Source organism: Gasterosteus aculeatus, chromosome 18, assembly GCF_964276395.1.
Source record: "Gasterosteus aculeatus chromosome 18, fGasAcu3.hap1.1, whole genome shotgun sequence".
NCBI lineage: Eukaryota > Metazoa > Chordata > Actinopteri > Perciformes > Gasterosteidae > Gasterosteus > Gasterosteus aculeatus.
This window is the reverse complement of record NC_135706.1, coordinates 15,600,474-15,624,203: the sequence shown is the minus strand read 5'-3', so window position 1 is coordinate 15,624,203 and position 23,730 is coordinate 15,600,474. Positions and strand designations below refer to the sequence as shown.

The window sequence follows — 23,730 nt, the reverse complement described above, 5'->3', positions numbered from 1 at the left end:
TCATCGATGCGCTTGTGTTCGTTGAGCATAAACGACCGTAAATGGCGCACACCGACCGGTGTAGGCTTTGGGGAATAAAATAATGATATCTCCGGGATCTCTTGTCACAGTCGTGTCCTCTGAGACGTCGACGAGCGAGCGTCCCTGTCTCTGTGATTGATTATATCTCCTGCTCCTTGCTGTACCCTCGCCATGGCGTCGTGTCTCTGCTCTCTCAGTAACAGAAAGTGGCCGCCTCTCTGCTGTTGCTGCCGACTCAAAGCTCACAGACTCGCTCGGCGCCTCAAACCGCCATTTTGGAGTCAGATAACCGAGAGTCGGCAGCAGCAGAGAGAGAGACGAAAAGGGGGACACGGGGCTGAGGTGAGAGACTCCTCGGTGGATCTTATGGCGAAGGAGCAATGGGGGAAGATGGCCGGGAGGGAGAAAGAATTAAAACATGGGGATCATTCGTTCACCAGGCAACCGAGTCCCCGCTCGTATCCGCAACTCGAGCACGAGAGGCGCCCGCGGCGGGCCTTGCTGCCGCCGCGCCGCCACTAGCCTGTTTACGAATGGCCATTACACCAAAATATCATCTAAATACATTGTTTAGGCGGGGAGGTAGTGGCCTTAAAGAGACAGGGCCGATTTGAATACTTCACATTAATGGCGTGAGAGGACGTCTGTGTCCAGACGAGTGTTAGATAAGCCAACGTTTGTGGCGGAAAAGCCCAACTGGAAAAGCGATAGCTAGGGACAGTGGTAACAAAGGCTAAACGTGTAAGACATAACAAAACAACAACAACGCGAGTATATGTCGCTGGCGTGGTTTACTCAAAGCTGTCAGTGCGCGTCTCGCTCCCCGACCCTTTGCTATCAACGGTAGGAGGCAATGCTGCTGCTCGTGCTCACAGAGCGAGGCAGCTAACGACCGTTAGCCTGCGAGCTACAACGCAGTGCACCGTCCAAGGTTAGCTAGCGAGCCCGGGCTAACGCTAGCACGAATAAGCTAGCTGGCTGGTGGTCACAGTAACGGCGCGTTAGCAAAAGGTGATACACATTATTTATAATATCACGGCGTATTTAATTAAGACGATTGAGAGCCTTGCTCTTGGCTTGGGTTTTTTTTGTGGGGCGGGGGTTAGTGCTCGTCATCCTCTCACGCACAAAACGGTGAACTTGTCTCTGAAAGTAAAGTGAATATGTAATGAGTCGTTATTACTGATGATGCATTGTTAAAACAATCACTTGTACGATGAAAAAACAACTCGTGCAATGCAGCAATACGTGCTCACAAACTCACGTTCAGTATGGGTTTAGTGAAATTACACGAGGTGGATGTTTGCAGACTGATGAACTGATATGACTGATGAGTAAATAGTTATGTCGTATGATGACATTGTGATACAAACAAGAGCTAAAAAATAAATAGAAAACATTAACTTTAGATTAGAATCATGACAGCAAATAATGTACAATTAAAATAAGTATAATGCTGCACACACTTTCGTTTTTTTCTGTGCTTTACTATTTATTTTATATTTTTACATTTATAAATAAAACATTTGTCAAAAAGTTCCTGAAAAAAAAAAACACTTTGATATTGTCCCGTGGAGATCAGTGTGTGACGACGGACTTCTTCTCTTGTAGGGGATCTTCACCACTGTCTGATCATTAATCTTGGACTCAAGAACAATGGGATCCTTTACTGAGAAGGTAGGGCCACGGTTTATACTGCATTCTGCAGTGACAAACTGCATGCCCGGCCATCGGGGGAGAGCATTCTGATATTTGAATTAAATGGACATTTAATGCCTCGAGCTCTCGATGTGGTTCTGCTGATTTTCATTCAACAGCAGAGCAAAACACATCCCATAGTTCACGCTGTCCTGTGGTGCTCATCCCTACCTAGAGCCGCCTCTTCCTGTCTCCTCTCTACTTTCTCCCTCTCCAGTAAAAGCTGCTGCCCTGCTGGGCAGAGGTGTCCGTGGTGCATGGCGTCGGGGCATGGTGGTCGCCCGGAGGCCGGGGCCCCGGGGAGCTCCGGCCTGGCCAAACCGCTCCACCTGCAGCGCTTGGAGAGATCCCTGAGGTTGGACAGCTTCCTGCGCCAGACCGCCATCATCTTCAACAGGGACGTGACCAGGTAAAAGATGTCTCGTCCTCGGATCAAACTTTCATTTTACCTGTAAACCATCAAGTAGCTGCTCATTAGCATCTAAAGTTATACCGCCACGCCTCGTGTTCAGTCGGATAGGAGGCAAAGAGTGAGCTCACCGCTGCGCGCTTCTCGTGTTCTAGTGACGACAGCGACGACAGCGACGGCGCGCTGGGGACGGGGCTGTCCCTCGACCCCTCCCTCGGTCAGCACATGGGTGTGACCGTGAAGAGTGAGTCATGTGAGCAAGAGGACAGGTTGTCAGAGGGGAAGCCCCTCAACGGCGGGCTGCTGCAGGTTAAAGGTCAGATACGTGCAGTGTAAAGTGTCGCTGCACGCTGGTGTACTTCAACATGGGAGACGTAGCTCATGCATGTAAATGTGATTTATTTTGTGTTTCCACTGTGAACTCCACAGACCAAAAGGCCGATAAAACGAACCTCTACAATTTTTCCAAGCTGAAGAAGAACAGGAAGTGGCTCAAGGTAATGAAACGGACATATTCTCCATTGTACTTCAGAGTAAAGCCTTGGTAGATTACACAATGTATTAAATAATAAGGCCCAGTGCCGGCGCCCTTTCTCACGCCCTCCACATCTGCCGCGATCCCTCTGCGTTCTGTAACGGCGTTGCCGCTCCGTCTCCTGCAGAGTATTCTGTTGAGCGACGACACCACGGACTCAGACACCGACTCGGATGACTCTGACTTCAGCTTGTCCCGGGAGGAGCTGCACGACATGCTGCGCTTACATCGCTACACCCGGCAGCATCAGAGCAAGTTCCACTCTGACCGGGAGGTACAAACGCACACAGATGCACACGCACACATAGGCAGTGTGGTTTTTTTTTGGTCCGTGTACACTTACACGTATGTCTGTGTATATTTCTCCTACAGCTTCACCAATACCAGTACTACAGCACCGGACTCCTCTCCACCCATGACCCGTTCTATGAGCAGCAGCGCCACCTACAGGGCCCGAAGAAGAAGAAAATCAAAGATGAGAAGAAATTCAAGGGTAAAGGTCAAAAATAAGGAATCTCTGGGACATGTCGGCGGCGTGAGTTGACGAGCTTTCAAATATCGACAAGTCATTTTACTTTCAAAAAAATGTATTTTTTTAATTTTTAGCCAAACTCAAAAAAGTAAAGAAGAAGAAGAAGCGGGGAGAGGGAGACTTTCTGGATGACGGCCGTCCTTATGTCCACAAGATCTTTGCAAAGTTTTCCCACGACGCCCCGCTGCCCGCCGTGAAGAAGAAGCATCTCACGGTCGAGCAGCTGAATGCGCGGCGGCGTAAGGTCTGGCTCACCATCGCCAAAAAGGAAATTCCCAAGGTCCGAATGCACCACCCTGATAAGGACTCGGTCATAAGTAAACGTGAAGTACCATTATTGAAAGTCCTAATTAACCCGTCATACTTATTCCTCAGAACTTCAAGCAGAAGACCTCTGCTAAGAACTTAGTACTGACCAATGCTAAAAAGGTGAGCTACCTGTGTTGTCAAAATCCCCTTTTTAAAGATGAATCGTAGATGGTGTTTAACACCCGACCTCTGCTTTCTTTTCTTTTCTCCCAGTTGGCTCATCAGTGCATGAGAGAGGTTCGCCGGGCAGCCATCCAGGCCCAGAAGAACTGCAAGGAGACGCTGCCCCGCGCCCGCCGCCTCACCAAGGAGATGATGCTTTACTGGAAGAAGTACGACAAAGTGGAGAAGGAGCACAGGAAGAGGGCGGAGAAGGAGGCCCTGGAGCAACGCAAGCTGGACGAAGAGATGAGAGAAGTAGGTGGAATTCAAAACGTTTGCGTCAGTGCTGAAAAACGTGGCGTCGTAAAGGGCTTCAGATACATCGCGCTGAACATCTCGATGGCGTGATGTGAAAAGCGGTCCCTCTCGTCCCCCGCAGGCCAAGCGTCAGCAGCGTAAGCTGAATTTCCTCATCACCCAGACCGAGCTGTACGCCCACTTCATGGGCGGCAAAGCCAGCACGGCGGGGCCGGGCGGGGAGATGTCCCAGGAGGACATTCTGAAGAAGCTGGAGGACTCTGCGGCTCACAGACAGATTGACATTGGGGGCGGCGTCATGGTCAACATGGGACAGGAGGACTACGGTGGGAACAGCCTATATAACGAATATTTAGTTGTTTATCAGGCAATAGACATGAACATATTCTTTAAAACCTATTTGAGACTGTTCTGTACGGCAACGGAAATGTGAGGTTTCATTTGTTTTGTCAGCTGATTGTATATTTCATTTCAGACAGTGAATTCTACAAGTCCCAGGCCCTGAGGAACGCCAAAGAAGCCTTCCAGATCCATCAAGAGAGAGTAAGTTAACGCGCACGCGCCCTCTCACAGGTGCCCTCATCCCACACACACACACACACACACACACACTATACAGCGCTAATCTCCGAATCTCTCGGCGCAGACGCGCATGTTCGACGAGGAGGCGAAGGACAGCCGCAGCGCGTCTGTGCGCGTCGCCGGCCCGTCCTCGGGCGCCGGCTCCGGGTTCGGAGAGAGCTACAGCCTCGCCAACCCGTCTATCCACGCAGGGGAGGAAATCCCCCAGCCCAGCATCTTCAACGGCAAACTCAAGGGGTACCAACTCAAGGGCATGAACTGGCTGGCCAACCTCTACGAGCAGGTACACGCGAACGCCTCTGGTATCCGGAGGCCTGGATGAGGTTTATTCTCATTCGGATTTTTCTTTCAGTCCTTTCGGCCGTCATTATGTTTGAAACATTAGACGTGTATTGAGAAACAACTGTTTTTATTTTGAGCAATTATGTTATTCACTTACTCTCTTTGGCTTTCCCCTCCCTCTGCAGGGAATCAATGGAATCCTGGCGGACGAGATGGGCCTGGGGAAGACGGTGCAGAGTATTGCCCTGCTGGCACACTTGGCCGAGGTGAGCGAGTGACCGGGCCGAAGGCTTCCCACCCACCGCACTCTGTGGAACGTTCCATTGTCTGCGCTGTTGTCGCCGACTGGCGAAAAACATCACACATCCAGCGTCTTTTGTGCACCTGCATCCTTTTAAAGAGTCCCTTGTTTTTCTGGCTCTGGAGTTCATCGACTTATTTCATTGTTGTGAATTGGCCGGCTCTTTCGACTCGTTTGGTCTCAGATCGCCGAAAGGAGAAAAACTTGAATTTAGGGGAAATGTGTTCTTTTTCAGTGTTGCTCTATCGCTCGCAGGAAGTCGCATGCCGTGTTCCTGCGGGGCTTCCTGTTATCGGGTGCACACACACACACACACACACACAGAGACCACCTGCTGTGACTGCTAACGCCGTATTCCCTCGTCTTGTTCCTGCACAGAAAGACAACATCTGGGGTCCGTTCCTGATCATATCTCCTGCATCCACGCTCAACAACTGGCACCAGGAGTTCACCCGCTTTGTGCCCAAATTCAAGGTGAGTGTCCTCAACGGCGTTGAGTGAGCGCGCCAGCGGGAAACACCTGCAAAAAAAAACCGAACACGCAACAGCGGGGATCCTGCCAGCCTCGATTTCACTGCCGCCTTTAGTCGTTCACGCTCTGCAAATGAAGCCGGTGCTGCGTCGCTCTTGTTAAAGATAATGTCTTACATCTAACGAATAATTAGGATAAAGTGCTCTAAGCTGCAAGCGTGTCTATAAGCATCCACTAGGGGGCAGTGTTGCACTTGGACTGCAGCTGGTTACAAATGACTCCGAAGCTTTTAGCACAAAATATTTTTTCCACGTCTCAGCCGGCTGTGTGCGTTCTTGAATGTTCCAAAAAAAAGTCGTATCAAACACATCAATGTGTCTCTATGATTGTTCGAAGCACTTACACACACTCACACACACACACACACACACGCTGTAATATGAACAGCTCTTTACTGTGCTCAACACTCAACTTTTTCCCATTCTCCCGCTGACTTTGAAAATAAATCAATTCCAGTCTGTTTCGCTAATGGGGTGAGAAAAGACCCCATTACACAACCCGGAGATAAGCTTCCTGAACACTCAAAGCAAGACCGACTGCAAACAATGGAATGGCGGCGAGCGTTGAATGATGTAATGAAGTGTAAATCTTTTCACATCGCGTTCCGCATCAACGACCCCGCGGCCGAAGCTGCGATTCGCCTCGGCGTTTCCCCGTTTCCATCGCGCCGCTTAGATTGAAAGTCACGTGGCGTTCATTGTCTTCGCTCCTGTTTTGAACTAAACACGAATTCCCCGCCAGGTGTTGCCGTACTGGGGGAATCCACACGATCGCAAAGTCATTCGGAAATTTTGGAGCCAGGTAAGGAGGCGCCGTCCTTTATCGTATTTGCTCATAGGTCCCTCTTCTTCACAGCTTTTAACCCCTCGTCTCCTCTTCCCACAGAAAACCCTTTACACTCAAAATGCACCGTTCCATGTGGTGATCACCAGCTACCAGCTGGTGGTCCAGGACGTCAAGTACTTCCAGAGGGTCAAATGGCAGTACATGGTTCTGGATGAGGCGCAGGCACTGAAAAGCAGCACTAGGTAAAGCAATAAAAAACCCACCATCAGCCGCTAGTTTCCCACGTAAACCGTCCGGACCGCTTCCCTATACTTACTCACCGTAGTTCTGCTTTTACTAACTTCACAAACGAGAAACCCTGAGACCCGTGACGGTGAGTCTGAAGGTTCCCGGTGCTGACGCGGCTTCTTTTAAAGACTTTTCATATGTGAGGAATCTGCCTCACAGACCCGTTTTTTCCCCCCATGTCTTCCTTCAGCGTTCGGTGGAAAATCCTTCTGCAGTTCCAGTGTCGAAACCGACTTCTGCTCACTGGGACGCCCATCCAGAACACTATGGCTGAGGTGACTAGTGTGTGTGTCTCTGTGTGTGTGTGAGAGCTGCACAGAGCTGATGTGTGTCATTACTGTCTCTCAGCTGTGGGCCCTGCTGCACTTCATCATGCCGACGTTGTTTGACTCCCACGAAGAGTTCAACGAGTGGTTCTCCAAGGACATCGAGAGCCACGCCGAGAACAAGTCCGCCATCGACGAGAGTGAGTGACCTTTTCCTTTCTCTCTTGTCGGGTGTTGCGTTGAACCCCTGGTCTCTGCTCAGCGTCGTGCGTAATCACACCATTGCGTGATGTTTGTGTTTCAGACCAGCTCTCCAGACTGCACATGATCCTCAAGCCTTTCATGCTGCGCAGAATCAAGAAGGACGTGGAAAACGAGCTCTCGGACAAGGTGGGGGAGCCGACTATACATTTTGCTGCCCAGTTGGACTCTGGGGTGTCTGTCTGGTCTCACACACACACACACACACACACACACACACACACACACACACACACACACACCGGCTCATACGCTGTCTCCATTTCCTTCACAACTAAAAGCAGTGGTGCCAGCCCACTTCCTCCTCCTCCTCCTCCTCTTCCTCTCCACCGGTCGCTTTCTCTACGAGTAGTAGAAGTTCACTCGTGGTTTACGGTTTGGTTTTTAGGGTCTGTTGACTGTTCAGTTTCACCAACCGCATCAAAGCAGTGACTCCAGATACGAGCTGAGGCTTTGATGGGTGTTTGAAGGATGTGGGTCGAGCTGGGCACGAGTTCTGCACCCATAGACCACGTGGCTGCACTTAATGCAGCAGTACTGCTGAATCATTTGTCTGTGGTGTGGCCACAAATCAAACTTTTCGCCAAGCCGAGAATGTTTTCGTTGAAACTTGCCGTCGTAAAACACCAAACGCTGCTTCAAGAACAACACAGAGGCTATTTACCGTTAGTTATCGGCCCAATGAATATATAATTTAATACTGGAATCATTCCGTTTTGAAAACATGTAATTGGTAACGACGTGTTACTGCTCATGCAAGAACCTCCCAAATCATCTCCTCCTTTTTGCCTCCTCTGGCAGGTTTGTGTGCGTCTTCGGTTTTAAGAGCTTTCACACACTTACTCACTGCGCGCTCCCTGCACAGATCGAGATCCTGACCTACTGCCAGCTGACGTCCCGCCAGAGGCTGCTCTACCAGGCCCTGAGGAACAAGATCTCCATCGAGGATCTGCTGCAGTCCTCCATGGGCACGGCCCAGCAGTCGCACACCACCACCTCCTCCCTCATGAACCTGGTCATGCAGTTCAGGAAGGTGAAGGAGTTATGGTTATTTATTCGGACGCGGCAGTCCCGGCGATGGATAACTGCCATTGGCTAAAGATTTCAGGCCCATTTGAGGCATAATAAACACTCTGATTTTCAAAGGATGTTTCAGAAGTACTAATAACACTGTATGAGTGGGAATCACGTTTGGGGAGTAATAAATGAATTGGACCCTCCTCGAACAAGCATGATGCCATTTTATTTTTCTTGAACGCACACTGACTGTGTGAACTTGTAGGTGTGTAACCACCCGGACCTGTTTGAGCGCCAGGAGACGCGCTCCCCCTTCCACATGTCCCTCAAGCCCTACGCCATGTCCAAGTTCCTTTTCCGTCACGGCCTCGTCCACGCGCACAACAACGCCAGAAACAAGTACGTGTGTCCACAACAAGCCACCAAAGAAAAGGACGAGCGCGTCCGTCACAATGTCCCACACGTGTTGTGTTGAATAAGGTTCGATATGTGTTTCAAATTGCTGCATCTGTTAACACTTTGCATCCAATGTGGGTCAGACTGGAATCCCACAATCATCACTTGGTGACATTCAGTGGTTTAACTCGATCCGTCTCTGCTTCCTCCTCAGGTTACTTCAAGTGCTGCTGTCTCCCTTCTCCCCAAATCACATCCAGCGGTCTCTCTTTCACAGAAAAGGTGAGCACGTATTCATCTCTGAATTCAGATACTCTGATCGCACCAAGAGTGTCAAACCTCAGCTTCACCCCGGGGGGCCTCCTCTCTCCTCCTCATCCTTCCTCTCCTCCTCCTCCTCCTTCGATCGCTACTTCCTTTTCCTTGTTATCTCCATTTATGCACTTATTATATTCTTCACTCTGTGTTCCGTCCTCCAGGTGATGACAAAGGAAGCTGTTTCTCCTTCCTGCGCTTCATCGACGTGTCCCCGGCTGAGATGTCCAATCTCATGTTACGAGGGACCTTAGTAAGGTAAGCCTTCAGCGTCCCCTGTCAGATGATTAATAATGGTGGCAGCGGAATTTTCAATAAGTTATTCTATGGGCTAAGAATAATTTCTTTTTTCCCTTTGTTCCCCAGATGGTTAGCCCTTTTTCTCTCGCTCAAAGCCGCGTATCGGCTCCACCACCGGCGCCTCTTCGGCCTCGACGGCGAGGCCCAGGAGGTGGCCGCTGGCTCACGGGGGGAGACGGGGAGCAAGTGTCTGTCTCGCCAGGACCTCATTCTGTGGCTGGACAGACCCACCAACTTCCCAAACGCGCACACCAGCCCCGTCGTCCAGGTGAGACGAAAAAAAACCCAGTAGTAATACTATTTAGTTGAATTGATGGGGCGGGAAAAGCGACTTCTTCAGCACCTCAGAGGCTCTATCGCCGCTTCCAGGGTCTCCGATCGTCTTGTTGGAGGTGTGGATCAGTTTAAACGTCTTGTCTTGCGGCACCGCGGGACGTTTGTCTGGTCAGTAGCTCAGGATGAACGCAGCGTGCCGCAGCAGTTCTTCTCGACTTCACTTTAATGCTTTCGTATGTGTCGGAGTCTGCAGCTTCGGAAAAACTGCATCGAGGCGCCCCGCGTTTTGTATCATTTGGCGAGGACGAAGCGGCTGAAAGCCGCGGTGCCAGTTCGAATACACCGAACACCTCCAGCGGCGGCCTGGCAGACGCGCTGCGTTTGAGTCTCCGAAAAAAAACATTAAATGGACAATTCGGCATCACATTACCAACAATTCAAAGTTAACTTGTTGGGTGGAAAATGCTGTCGGGGGTAATTCCATCCTCCTCCTCCTCTCTTGGCTCCTCCACACGGGGGCCGGGAACCGGTCTTAGGTTCCGCCCCCCCCCCCCCTCCCCGGAGCGGCTCAGGTAATGAAAGAGCAGCTCAATCTAAAACGCAAGTTCAAATGCAAAAAGAAAAGAGAAAACTTTAAAAAGCAACTGGAGAGCTACTACTGTGGAACCAGCAGGGAGTCCAGCTCTTCCAGCTCCTCGCCTTTTCTTTTGAAGCGGCGTGCAGCCGCCTGGCCCCCGTCTCTCCGGCTGTGTTCCACGCCGCGTTGTCCGCTTTGCTCAAAGCTTCCCCGCTGCTGCCTTTGACGATCTGAGAGAACCGGGTGGACTTGCGCTTTTTTTTTTTGGGAGGGGGGCTTTGAATGGTCTCTCTGTCCGTCCGAATCGGTCCTTCTGTCCATCAAAAGCGTCTAAATGGTCTTATGCCAGAATAATAATTCTCCCATTTGTGCAAAGTAAGTAAAGCTCTGCCATGAGGTGGCGCTGTGGGTCCACAGAGACCACTGCATCATAAACACGAGTTATCCGATATTACGCTTGTGTGTGCGTACAGGATCATGTAAGCTGCATAATCATAGATTTTACGTCACGCTTTAAGCACTTAGTTTCATAACATTTAAACCAAAGCAGGAAATCAATGTGTCTTTTTTTCAAATTGCTATGAATTTAATACTGTGAGCCTCTCGGATGTAATCAACGCTTAATGAAACCCGGGTAGTAACATTCTCCTGCGCGCTCGTTTTCAGGACCTGGTGTTCACAGCCTTACGACCCGGCATGATGGGACACACGGACGTAAAGATCCACAGTCGAAACTCTTCCAGCTCTACGCTGCGGCCCTGCCAGCCCACGCTGCCCCCCAAGTTCCTGCTGGCCGCCACTCCCAGGGTAGGTGTGTGTGTGTGTGTGCTTGGGGGGGAGTGGCCCAATAAAGGCGCTCTTGCATGCCCTCTGTGTGTGTGTGTTGACCCGTGCATGACAGACAAGCATTTGGGTGGTCTTGGAAAGGGAAGAGGGGAAGCGCTGCGCACGTTTAGTATTCTTTCAACAATGAGCACCTCTTATCTGTGTGTGTTTGTGTGTGTGTGTGTGTGTGTGTGTGTGTGTGTGTGTGTAGGGGCGACCGCTTCGGCTTCCAGCTGCATTTAAAACAAACACAGACTATTAAAAAAAAAGGGCTTCTCGCTCAGGTTGTTAACCAGTAGTCAAGCTTCCTCTTGCCCCCCCCCCCTCCTCCTATCCATAAACACACACACACACACCTACACAGACAGAACCTGCTGATTCAGTGAAATCAGCCTTTGTTTCCCTCCTTCTCTACGCAAGTACACATCCAGATGGTGTAAATTCACTGGTTCATAAAAATAATGTCTCAAAAACGCTTTGACCAATGGAAATGTATTTCTCTGCGGTATTAACACGCGTGCTCGCAACGTGCTTCCGGCCTTCCACGCAACGTTTTCCTCCGTGTGTTTCGCATGCGGACAACCCCTCGTCTTCCTCTGCGGTTTCCTAGGTGACGGCAGTTCCCATGGAGCGCTACTGTGACGACCGCAGCGCGGAGTACGAGTGGCGGGTGACGCGCGGCGGAGGGGGCAGCGTCTTCAAGCAGTGTTTCCTCCACGGCTCCCCGGAACTCGCCGCGGACTGGCTCGCCAGGGCCAACACCTTCCACCCACAGTGCCCTGGGGGCGTGATGGCCCTCTACCCCCGGCACGGCTGGTCCTTCATCCGGATCCCCGGTGAGGAGGGTTGCGCCTGTGTGTTTGTATGGGACGGGCTAACGCGGCGCTACGTAGCTAATGGGTACATAAGACCAGAGTAGATAAAGCATACCGGGCGATTTCCTTTACGGTGTGAATACGGGCGCTGTGTGTGTGTGTGTGTGTGTTTGCGCTCACGAGAACCTCTGTGGGAGGAGCCGGGGGGGGTCAGCCGGAGCACAGAGCTGATTCTCTGCCAGAGCTCCGATGACTGATGGATGTCCCGGGTGAAAGAGACCGTCACAGACTTACAGACAACACTTCCCGTCCCACCGACCCGCTCTGCCTCCGCTGAACTGTCTCATGGATTGCGGTGACCTTTTTTGTGTGGCAAGCGACCAGCGTTCCAGGCACAGAAAAAAAAACAAAAAAAAACGGAAGCATGTGTACTTTTCCCTGCTTGTCGTTTGATAAGCCTGCAATACACTCGTTGCAATACGCGCCTCTTCTACCCATCTGTGCGTTCAGTGTGCGTACAAAGAGTGTTTGTGTGTAAAAGTGCGAAGCAAATTTGTGTGTGTGTGTGTGTGTGTGTGTGTGTGAGAACAGTCTTGAAAGCTCTTGTGAAGTTAAACGGAGGCAGACAAAGCGAGGAAGTTTAGCTACTGGTCATTGTTCAAGTGCTTAGTTAGGTAACACTCAGCGATGGTGTGTGTGTGTGTGTGTGTGTGTGTGTGTGTGTGTGTGTGTGCGCACCATCGGGTCCATTGGGGGAGTCGTGCAGCGCTCACACGGGGACCTGAGGTGTCTCCCCCCCCCCCCACACACACACACTCTCCCACGCTCGGCCGGGACGAGCCTCACCTCCGTCTCTCTCTCTCTCTCTCTCTCCCCCCGTTCTAACGGACGGGACCGGGTGCTGGTCTGGGATCGGCCCTCTGGCCCGCGTTGCCTCTCTCTCCGTCCCGTCTGGTCTCCCACTTGTTTCTCAGCCCCGGGAGGAAGGAAGTGACCCGGCGCTGCGGCACCCGTCCTCCGCCTGAACACATTGTTGCCACATCAAGGCCCAGATGTGTACAGCGGCCCGGCCGAAGTTTCCCAGCCTCCCTCTCCGCCGCGCTCTCAGCCCCACACCTTGTTAGAACAAATGGCAGAGCCCGATGACTGTTTGTTTTGAGCGCCATGGCGTGAGCACGACTGCCCACGATATCGACCGAGGAATCTAATCAGAGGCGTTAGTAAGACTCGGGGGCCGCGCAGGAGGAAAAAACAATCCAGGCCGGAATGCCTGGGATTTATTTGCGTTTGATGTTGTTGTGGTGGCCGAATTCCCCCCGAGGGAAGATGTTTTTCCTTCTGAAGACGACGAGCTTCTTATATAATACGGCCCTTCTCTTTGCTCGTCGTTGGAGAGTCTAGTCGTGCAACTTGTGTTTACTGTCCATATATCGATGTGTGTGTGCATCAATCAGACCACAACAGGGAGGCTGGGGGGGGGGGGCTCACGTCAGGCTGTTGGAAATGCAGTCCTGCCTTCCTGTCCCTTCAAAGGAACCACGTTCTCCGGCAAAATGGCAGGAAGACGGCCGTGTGACTCGCCCCCCCCCCTCTCGCTGGGCATTGAGTCCGCAGCCTGCAGAAGCAAAAAAACCTCCAGCCAAGTGTGTAAAGGGTTGGAGGTGTGTTTTGCCTCCCCAGTCTGATGCGTGTCTGCCGGCGTCTTTTACAGCGCCGGTCCCAAGGCAGACTGAAGGGGGAGACATTAGCCACATTATACCTACGCCATGACACCGTTTCTTTTTTTTGAGGGTGGGGGCCCACCGGTGCCCGTCTCTCTCTCTCTCTCTCTCTCTCTCCGTCACCGAGGGTTAACCAGCAGCGATCCGTCTTAATGACACATGGTGTCATGGAGGTCACGTGGGGGGGGGACGGCGATGTGTTGACCAACATACTCCACCCACAAACGAACCTTATCGGTCGTCCGCCGGCACATCTCGGGCCTTTGGGGCGGGACGCGTGTTTCCTACGTTCCCACGTTCTCTCTCTTTTAATCCGTATCGTCCGCGTCCAGAAGCTCCCCGCCGGCATCTGGCTCTTAGCCGCGCTGACGCTGCAGCTGCGAAGGAAAATTAAGTTTGAGTCTTGATTTTTGTCGATACGCGCAGAGGCGGCAGAGGAGCGCCGGGCTAATATTTCCACCACCGGCGGTGCCGAACAAGTGTTGCCCGTTGACATATTGATCGGCCAGTGTAATGTGTCATTATACAGTGAGGGGGGCTGCCGCTCCATTCGATCGCTGGCTCGACCCGCCCCGTCACATCTGGTCTCACGCGCGTCCCCCCCCCCCCCCCCCCGTCTCTCGGCTTTTTTGGGCCAGCAGAGGGGACGGGAGAGGACGTGGACGCGAGATGGCCCGTGCCGTGTTAATGAAATTAGCGGCGTCGTTGGTTCGGGAGCATCAGGCGCCAGGCGCCGGGGCCGGGCCGGGGTTAATTAGCTGGCAGCAGGCCTCTTAATTGGGTCAGGACCGTGTCAGGCCCCTGGCTCTGGCCCTACAGGGATTGGATTACACTGTCGGGGGACAGACAGCAGGGGGAGGGAGAGAGGGTGTGGGGGCTAGGGGAGTGTAGCTTAATCTGCCAGCAGGAGGTAAGGATGGGAGGAGGAGGAGGAGGAGGGGGCAAGGCAGGTGGTGAAGCTTGATATGTGTATCCATAGCAACAGCAGAGTGGTGTGACACCACTCGGGAGTTGCTTGTGTTTGGGGTGTGTCCTCTACGCAGCCCGTCCCCCGTTTGAAAGTTAGTGTTCTTTTATCAGGCAAAGTTATTTAAATCCAGGTTTCATTTCACGTCTGTCTCCTATACGACGGGTCCCGGGGGGCTCGCTGCGTTCACACAGTTCCTCCATAGCGCCCAGCGGGTTGCGCGTGCACACGTGTCCCTTTTGGATTCCGTCGGCGTGTTGCATCCAGCTCGCTCACGTGGTGGTGACCTCCGGTCGACCCGCTGCTGCTACGTGTAGATCTTGATGTCAGACCTCCAGAGACCCCAAATCGTTTTTCCTGGCTCCGCAGTGATGTTTAGAAACGGGGGATTTTTCTAAATGCAGCTCTTCGTGTTGCGTCTCGGTCCGTGAAGCCTCGCGGCCGGGCTCCGGGGACGAGGTCCAAAGAGGTCTGATAATGCAGCATCTCGATCGAGCAGAAAACGTGGGAGATGTCGGCGCTGTGGTCACAGATGAAGCGCCAAGCGGCTCTCCGGTTAATGGTCGCCTTCATAATCCAGGCAGAAACAAAGGGATTATCCCGACCGACATGTCTCTTAATGCAGAAATAATAGTATTTAACTGCTTAATATGGGATTTTCAGCCCCTTCAAGAATGAGATTAAATGCATAGAGCGCTCAGTCCTGGGCCGGGGGCTCTGACGCTTCTTCAAACGGGACACGGGAGTCTGGAGGCTTAGCGATAATCCGCTGAGCAGAACCCGATGGGCGGCAGGGCCTCATGTGAGCGTTCTGCGCCTTTGCCAAGTGGCGGTCTGCGTCTGGGGGGGGGGGAAGCTGCCTGGTGCCTTCCTCCGAGCCGTTCTTTTAGTTTTTTCTTTATTCGACTGGCACCTGTGGTGAGGACGCTGGAGGCCACGCTGAGTTTAACCACGACATCACCGCTGCCGCGCGAGGAGGGGAGGGGGGGCCTGGCGGCGGCGCTTTCCCCACCGCACATCACCTCACCTCTAATCCCCCGCGCGCCTCGCTTCCTTTTGGCTCCGCGGTCGCCCCACTTTCTCGACGCCACGGCCAAATACTGGCCCGCGACGGCGGGACGCGGCGTCTCCTGAGGTCTCTGGCCACATCAGTCCGTCACAACTGCCAACCTGGTAAATCCAGAGGCAAGTCGGGTCGGGTTTAGATTTAGTTCACTGGCACATTCGGGTGTTTTTAAGGTCCAGTTTGCCTTCTTTTCGCCGCCTTTTTCAGTAAACTTCGTCTCAGCTATTTTCATTTACTGAGAATGTTCACGAGGGACGACAGCGATGGGGGAAAGCACTTTGTCTGCATTAGAGGGGGAGGGCTGGGCCGGGGGGGGGGGGGCATGTTAAAGGGGCACAGGTCAGGGTTCAGTCTGAGTCCTCACTAGCGTAGAATGCTACTGGTGTAGTGTGGTGCGATAATCCAGCACATTCTAGCACGGGCTATTATTTATGTATATATATATATATATACATATGTATATTTGTATCTTTACATGATGATTCCTAATCCGGGCTTTACGCGTATCTCTGCAGGAAGTCGAAGTCGCGTTCTTGTGTTTTATTGCAGGTTCTGACCGCGTGTTTTGGATTAATGGAACGGCATCTTAACCCGGTTGGTTACATTACACTGACAAAGCAAGGAAACAGGACTGGGAAATATTTATAAGCCCACGTTTCCAGCTCACAAAAGGGGGCTTGGGAACAAGTGTCCGACCCCGAGTGCGAGACTCTCCCACAGGGACCCCCGACCCAGTCACCTGACCCCGGGTTCTCCCCGCTCGGGGTCACGACCCTGTGGTCAAACACCATAGTGTGCCTGTCGTCGGGTCGATGCCGGCGCCGCCCCCCCCTTTTTCTGCCATTGTGCCAGATGACGTTAATTCCTCATCAGCTGCGCGTGGAAGGGACCACTTCAGCAGCAGACCCCGGGTCAGATTGCTCTCGGCGGTCGGTCGGGGGTCGTTTGAGGGCCGCAGGGCACCCGGCGCGCTGCTGGCAGCGCCGTGGCCCGTGACCAACCGGCCGGGCCTGTTTGTTCGTCCTTTGTGCCTTTTGTGTGAGATGGAGAATAAATCACTTTTCTCACAATTTCTCTGTCTTTCATGTTCTCTCTCTCTCTCTCTCTCTCTCTCTCTGTGTCTCTCGTCCATTCTCCATCACTCTGAGCTCTCATCAGCAGTACAGTCAATAAGGACACGTGCTTTATTTAAACAATCACCAGATTAGAGACAGATTTAGGAGTATTGATCCCCAGGATGAGCCTCTCTGGTGTGAAAGGGTCTTTATCCTTGAGAGTACAGTCTTATTGAAGACTCGTATTGATCAGGAAACCGTTACTAACCTTTGAATCGATTGGGATGCTCGTCTGTATTCCGCCAGTAAGCGGACGTATTATGAAAGATATCAGGTCAAAAACAATGCAGAGAAAGTGATAGAATATATATTATATATATATTTAATGCTCTCAAAGCACAAGCTCACACAGTTGGATGATGTCATTCATTTCTGGGTTTCAGATAAGGAGAGCCTCATCACGGAAAGTGGGAAGCTCCACACCTTGGACGTCCTGCTGAGCCGGCTGAAGGCCCACGGCCACAGAGTGCTCATCTACTCGCAGATGACCCGCATGATCGACCTACTGGAGGTATGAACGCACACACACACACGCACACACACACACACACACACAGGGGACTCTACGGAAACTTATATTAACTTCGATTTTAGTTTCGACGGCTCCCACTAGCGAGGCTGCCCCTCGTTAGCCGGCTAGTTAACGGGTCAGGGCTGATTAGCGGGGTCTCACGCAGCCAGATGGGAGGGATGAGGCGAGGTGGGGGGGTAAAAGGGGACGATGGGAGGGGCCAGGGCCTCGGGGTGAGAGGAGAGAGACAACGGTTGTTTTTTAGGCAGGGAGGAACACTTTTACCTCCAGAGGGTAAGTGAGCTAAGCTGCCTTGAAGTCCACACACACGCGTCAGCGTGATGAGGTCATCGACGGACACGACCGCGAGACGTCGTCCATGCTAAACATCACCGCGGGGCCAGAAGCCTCTGGCATGACGTCGCTGGGAAACCCTTCCCCAGTCACACTGATGGCAGACGGACCCGGGTGGGTTCGGTCTGCCTGTAACTGTTTAAGGTCACAGGAAAACGCAAAGGGGGGTGGGGGGGGCGTGTCCGAGACGGCGTGCGTTGACCCTTCTGGTCCCGACTTCTTTGAGGTGTTTTTTCCAGCTTGAAATAAGGATGAGCTGCTTTCTGCTGTGTTCTCCAGGTTGCGATGAGGTCATCATACGGCGTGAGTGCATTCTGCAGATGGAGTTGATTTTCTGAACCTGAGTCCGGGGGGGGGGGGGGGGGGCGGGCGAGGAGGGTGAGGGAGTTGGGGGAATTTGGGGGAGGGCCGACGCTAATCTGTGTCATTAGCGTTGGTGTTTTCGTCGCCGGCCGGCCGCCCGGCTTCTTCTGGTGACGTCTTCGGATGACGGATCGCTGAGCTGCGGGTGGCCCCCCGCAGAGAGGAAATAACAACGCTGAGTTTCTCTGGCAGCGGCCGACAGCCGAGGCCTCACACGACGCCGTCCCGTAAACGGACTTTGAGAGAAATCAAGTAGTTCTGCTGCTTGATGCTGTAGATGTTCCTCTCTGTGTTCTCGGGTGGGGAACCGAAGTAACTGCTATTAATGTGCGCGCTGTTTCTTGACTTCGGGCGCTCGTTATTGTTCAGGAAGCTGTCACGGTTTCGCCTTTTCTGAGAGCCGGTTGTGTGAAGCTTTTTCAAATTCATTCGCGCAGAGACACGATCTTAAACGGGATGGAGGGAAAACGTCTCTCTCCTCCCATCCGTCACGTCGGGTCTGTTGTTTCCGCAACGGGCTGCAGACCGCCGGCTGGACGGCTTGAACCTCGCACACTTCGACCAGTCGCGGGCCAGACTAAGGAACGCATAAAGAACCCGGGAAACACCCCAGATACAAAGAAGTGTCACTAGTGATTAACAGCAACCCAAACAAACTCCCCGGGTAAATTGCCAGCTGTTGAGGTAAAGATTGCAGGCAGCGGCCTCGCAGAGAAAGTCCAGCCCGGGTCCAGACGGGCCCTAAATCACGTCGGCTGAAGGCCGCAGAGATTGTAGCCGACCCCCGAAGCCTCGGACCTACTTCTCGCCTCGGCGTTCAGGCGGATGAGTTTTTCTTTTGTCTTTTTCGCTGAGATCACGTTGGCGTTCCGACGCTTCCTGTTCGAGCAACAATATCCGCAGCATCCTGCTGGCCGGCCGTCAAAACCCACGCCAACGAGGTTAGCGGCGTTTTGGCGAGCACCGGGCTAATGGCCCCTAATGGGGTGTTCACTCAGAGCAGATGGGGCTGCCGGGAACAGAGCCGGGAGGGCGAGCCCTGGGGCATGTTTGAGCGAGGAGGTCGGGGGGTTCAGGGCAGCGCTTAAAGAGAGGGCAGCGCTTAAAGAGAGATCAACATGTCACCTCATCACTGCTGTTGCACTTACAGGACCCCTCCCGTCAGACCTAACTACCCCCCCCCCTCCCCAAACACAGACACACACACACACACACAGCTCAGCAGACATTTGGGGGGATTGAGTTTCAAGTGTTGCTGTTCTGTGTGTCTCTCAGGGCCGTGATTGAGGTTTTAACTCCGGCAAATGTGCACAAGATAATGTGTGTTTTTATATTTCGGACTCGGCGGTTTTGTTGACTGTCTGTCAACCTGCGTTGGCGATTAGTGTCCGTCGACCCTCAGGACTCTGCAAGTAGACCTGCGGGGGCTTATTGACTTCAGAAGAGCAGTTTGGAAGCTCCGTGCAGCTCTGGCTCCACTTATTGTCATTACAGCGGCTTTAGGAGTAACTGATCTCACATGACAACTCGTGCATAGCAAGCGCTTTTTTAATGTGGCCATTTTTGGTCTCTGTCTTGGGTTTCCTCCCGTCCCCCCAGGAGTACATGGTCTACCGTAAGCACACCTACATGCGCCTCGATGGATCCTCCAAGATATCTGAGCGCAGGGACATGGTGGCCGACTTCCAGAGCCGGTGGGTAAAGATGGATATGATCCACAGCGCGTGTGTGTGTGAACCAAACACCGGCCTTTCGTCACTAACTAACTTTAAATCCGCCGTTTTGTACATTTGCTCATATCTATTTGTGTGTGTCCCCGTCCTCCCCCTGTAGGACGGACATCTTTGTCTTCCTGCTGAGTACGCGGGCCGGAGGCCTCGGCATCAATCTGACTGCCGCTGACACGGTGAGTCATCGACACCCCGACGGGGAAAACACTTCCAAGCCCGAGGCGTCCAAACGCTGCAGCGTACATTCCCTGCAGAGAGCCAGTTAATAACGCTCTGATGATCATTGTGACGATCTCTCTGTGTGTCTATCAGCATCTCTCAGCCTAATCTCCCTTCGCGTCCCCAACGCCCCGTTCCAGCGGGATTAGCTTCTCGCTGTGACTGTTAATGTGGGACAGCTGTTAAAGGGAAAAGTTTGTTGTTCTGCAGGTCATCTTCTACGACAGCGACTGGAACCCCACGGTGGACCAGCAGGCCATGGACAGAGCTCACCGGCTGGGTCAGACCAAGCAGGTCACCGTCTATCGCCTCATCTGCCAGGGCTCCATCGAGGAGAGGATCCTGCAGCGCGCCAAGGAGAAGAGCGAGGTCTGCGGCGCAAAGCCACCAATCCCAGTAAACCCAGACAAAATGATGTTAATTACCATCGCTTTTCTTCCTTTGTGCAATAAGATCCAAAGGGTGGTCATCTCCGGGGGCAACTTCAAACCGGACACGCTGAAACCCAAAGAGGTGGTCAGCCTGCTGCTGGACGACGACGAGCTGGAGAAGAAACGTCAGTATTTTGCGTTTTGAGTTTCGGGTTCGTTGCTCGGCAGCCAAGAAGAAAGCAATAAAAAGAAAAATGCTGTAATCCCGTATTTCACCCAGTGCGTCAGAGGCAGGACGAGAAGAGGCAGCTGGAAGAGTGCAGCAAGGTGAAGGAGCGCAAGAGGAAGAGGGAGAAGTACGCCGAGAAGGTACGGTACCTGCAGGGACCTCCAACGGGGCTGAATCCCCCGCGGTGTGTGGGTGTTTTCCAATATTCCTCACGTACAGTGATTAGTTTGTCCTCACAGGGAAGCCAGATGAAAAGGATTTGCCCGCTCGGCGTCCAGGAGTGGGAGAAAATTGAATGGAAATTTGTTTGAGGGGCCGTTGTGTCACCAACACCTGTTTTTAACCAGCAGAAGAAGAACGAGGACTCGGAGACCAAGAAGAAGAAGGAGGTGAACCTGGTCATCTCTCACGCGCCCTCGGCCGACAACTCCAACCTGTCGGCGGACGGAGACGACTCCTTCGTCAGCGCGGAGATGGACTCGGCCATGCCCAGTCCCTTCAGCGAGGTGAGGCAGGCTATGAAAAGTGAGGAAGAGGAGGAAGAATCCACAGAACCTTTTGAGGTTTATGTCTCCTCTTCCTCCCTTACTTCCTACTTCCTTCTTACATCGTTCCCCCATTTGTTTGCTGACCCCGTGCCTCTGTGTGTGTGTGTGTGTGTGTGTGTGTGTGTGTGTGTGTGTGTGTGTGCGCGCGCCCCACGGCCAGATCTCCCTGAGCAGCGAGCTTCAGCCCGGCTCGTTACCGCCGGACGCCGACGAGAGCAGCAGCGACATGCTGGTGATCGTGGACGACGCGGCGTCCTCCGCGCCGCAGTCCCGCGCCACCAACTCGCCGTCGTCCGTGTCGGGATCCGTCTCGGACAACATGAACGGTGAGCGCGAGGAAGACTGAAGTGGGCCGTCGTGGCGCAGGGGGTAGAGCGGCCGCGCTGGGAGCCGCAAAGGTTGGTGGTTCGAGTCCCGGCTGCCCCCATGACGCCCAATTGCTCCTAAAAGCTAAATGACCTGTAATGTAAAGTGGAAACAAGTCGTGCGTTACCCTCACGTGCACCGCGCAGGTGATTGTTTCGACTTACGGGCGTTTCTTTGGACGTTTCGCCGCGTTCTGCTCATCGAGACGCACCGCGGCGAGGTAATCCCTCCTAAATGCTCGCTGCTCCGTCGAAAACCCATGTGGGATTTTCGTTAAGAGGCTCCTGCCAGGAAAGAGAGGAACGGCGGTTACTGCCTGCGGAGTCGGCTTTGTGATGACCGCTTGGAACGAGGGAGGCGAGACTGCAGGATTTGTCCTGTGTGGCCGGAGGTTTGTCTCCTCTCTCCTCACACAACGGGGGGTCAGCGCGTGCATGGAAACATGCGTAGAAGATGTGAGGGCGGGATTAAGCACGTTAGCAGTGAGGCAAGCGCTGGCTCTAGTTCTGCAAACTCTTTAGAAAATGAGGGCGCCGTTGTGGTTCTTGCCGTAGCCTGTACTTACAGGACCAGTGGTAATTCTTCAGCATTACAGGAAAGCGATCACGTCCGCGTCCTCCGTCCACAATGTGACATCGTGCAGTCGGACCATTTCTCACGTTTTCGCCCCTTAATGCGCCTGCGTTCCCTCCTCAGGCGTTTCGGCCTCGGAAACCATCAGTCCCGGCAGAGGCCGGTCCGGGCGGAGTCGGGGGCGGCCCAAAGGCTCTGGCGGCGGGTCGAAGTCGGGCGGGAAGGGGCGCGGGCGCAAGTCAACGGCGGGCAGCGCGGCGGCCATGGCGGGAGCGATGGCCGGCGCGGCGGCCGCGTCTGCAGCAGCCTACGCCGCGTACGGTTACAGCGTCTCCAAAGGTCAGCACGCACACACACACACACACACATACGCGCACACACACACACACATATTAAGCCTGCCTCTGTCTGTCCCACCTCCCAGCAGGCCTCGCCGCCTCCAGCCCCCTGCAGCCCTCCCTGGGCCGGTCCGGTACTAGCCCCGCCTTCAACCCCAGCAGGAGCTCCTCCCCCCAGGCCAAAGGAGGCGCCTCCACGCCGAGCCCCCACAAACAGCTGACCCACAGCCACCACCACAGCAGCCACGCCGCAGTCAGGAAGGGCAAGGGCCCCGGTGGTCCCGGGGCGCGATGATGCAAACCGCACACGCACACACACACACGCACACACACACACACACAGGTCGATGACTGACCTACTCTCACTGTGATCCCCACAGACGCCTACACTGAATACAGTTTAAATGCCGTAACAGAGTTCCACTACCTGGCAGACGATCCTGCGTCTCAACTGAAATGACCCTTCACACACACACACACACACACACACACACACACACACCGGCCTCCACACTTCTTGGTTCTGTTTTGTTTTACTGTGTCCGGGTCAGTGGGCAGAAATCCGCCCGGAGCGTTTGCTGTTTGCAAGAGAAGACGGGCGGCACTTTTCCCACTGAAGTCGGGAAACTCGCTGAGACGTTACAACGTAAGAAGTGAACCGACACGTGTAGCGTAAAGGGCTTGGAAATGTTTCAGGGAGGCGAAGGAGCGACTGTCGAATGCACTGAGCGGCGTCTTCCGTTTCTTTTCTCTTTGTGTTGTTGGTGATTCTCACTCGTGTAAATGAGGTTATTTAATTGTGGTGTAGATGTGCTCAGTGCACCTTGCCGACCCCACACTTTACCAAACAATATGCCGACAGCTTTTCTACTAAAGCGCCTATTTTTGTAATGGAGGATGTGCGTGAGGACTCGAACCAACAGGAAAATCTTTTGTCCGTAAAATGTTTTCCCGCACAGACTGAAATTTAAAATCGCTGATATATATATTTTTTCTTTCTCCAAGTGGAAAATGAATGAATGGATGATGTGAAGATAATATTCCCAATCGAGGAGTACTGGTTGATCCGGCAATGCTGCTAACCGTAAATTTATGAATTCACTCGGATTATTTGGTTGTCTTTAAGTTATTTGAGTTATATTAAAACAGAATGGACAATTCATGATGGTTGCGAATGGCGTATTCACCTGTAAAAACTGTGTAAATTGTACCGAAGCCATTTTTATTTTCCCGAACATGCTTTCTGTGATTGGGGAGTCGGCGGTTCGCTTCCATGTTTTAGGAACACAAATTTCACAGTCCTCCGTTGAGCACTACATCTGTTATAGGCTTGTTTGTTTTGTGTTAATCGTGTGATTAAAGTGCGATGTTCTATATTGCTGTACATAAAGGTGAGAGCGACGTTTCCTTTGGCTTTTCCCTCATTTGCCTGTCTATTTTTATAGGTCATGTGTACATATGAAGAAATGCGTCCGCCATTTTACTAACAGGAGGAGCTAACTGAAAATAAAAGAGT

At 52.9% G+C, this 23,730-nt stretch overlaps 1 protein-coding gene across 5 annotated transcripts; it reads left to right on the top strand.

Moving 5' to 3' along the window:
* The first annotated feature begins 81 nt into the window (after positions 1-81).
* On the top strand, positions 82-23,730 carry ino80 (INO80 complex ATPase subunit). Of its 5 annotated transcripts, none has more exons than XM_078093633.1 (37): positions 82-363; positions 1,633-1,698; positions 1,937-2,128; positions 2,284-2,444; positions 2,558-2,625; positions 2,791-2,937; positions 3,036-3,156; positions 3,270-3,475; positions 3,571-3,624; positions 3,718-3,921; positions 4,046-4,250; positions 4,400-4,467; positions 4,571-4,789; positions 4,974-5,054; positions 5,468-5,563; positions 6,363-6,422; positions 6,507-6,649; positions 6,886-6,970; positions 7,044-7,161; positions 7,266-7,351; positions 8,088-8,255; positions 8,505-8,638; positions 8,850-8,917; positions 9,115-9,208; positions 9,317-9,518; positions 10,770-10,910; positions 11,539-11,764; positions 16,996-17,123; positions 19,440-19,534; positions 19,674-19,746; positions 20,000-20,158; positions 20,243-20,345; positions 20,441-20,529; positions 20,740-20,895; positions 21,098-21,263; positions 22,000-22,215; positions 22,304-23,730. In XM_078093633.1, the coding sequence occupies exons 3-37, from the start codon at positions 1,977-1,979 to the stop codon at positions 22,507-22,509; spliced, it is 4,698 nt and encodes a 1,565-aa protein (XP_077949759.1). In that variant the 5' UTR covers positions 82-363; positions 1,633-1,698; positions 1,937-1,976; the 3' UTR covers positions 22,510-23,730. The 5 variants fall into 5 exon arrangements, with proteins under 5 accessions (XP_077949759.1, XP_040016180.2, XP_040016181.2 ...); XM_040160246.2 differs by having other exon boundaries at positions 22,301-23,730; XM_040160247.2 differs by having other exon boundaries at positions 20,737-20,895.

Coding starts and splice junctions, on each gene's coding strand:
- ino80 (XM_040160244.2), top strand. CDS start 1,977: ATGGCGTCGGGGCATGGTGGTCGCCCGGAGGCCGGGGCCCCGGGGAGC. Junction 8,256..8,504: donor TGGTCATGCAGTTCAGGAAG/GTGAAGGAGTTA, acceptor GTGAACTTGTAG/GTGTGTAACCACCCGGACCT. Junction 10,911..11,538: donor TGCTGGCCGCCACTCCCAGG/GTAGGTGTGTGT, acceptor GCGGTTTCCTAG/GTGACGGCAGTTCCCATGGA.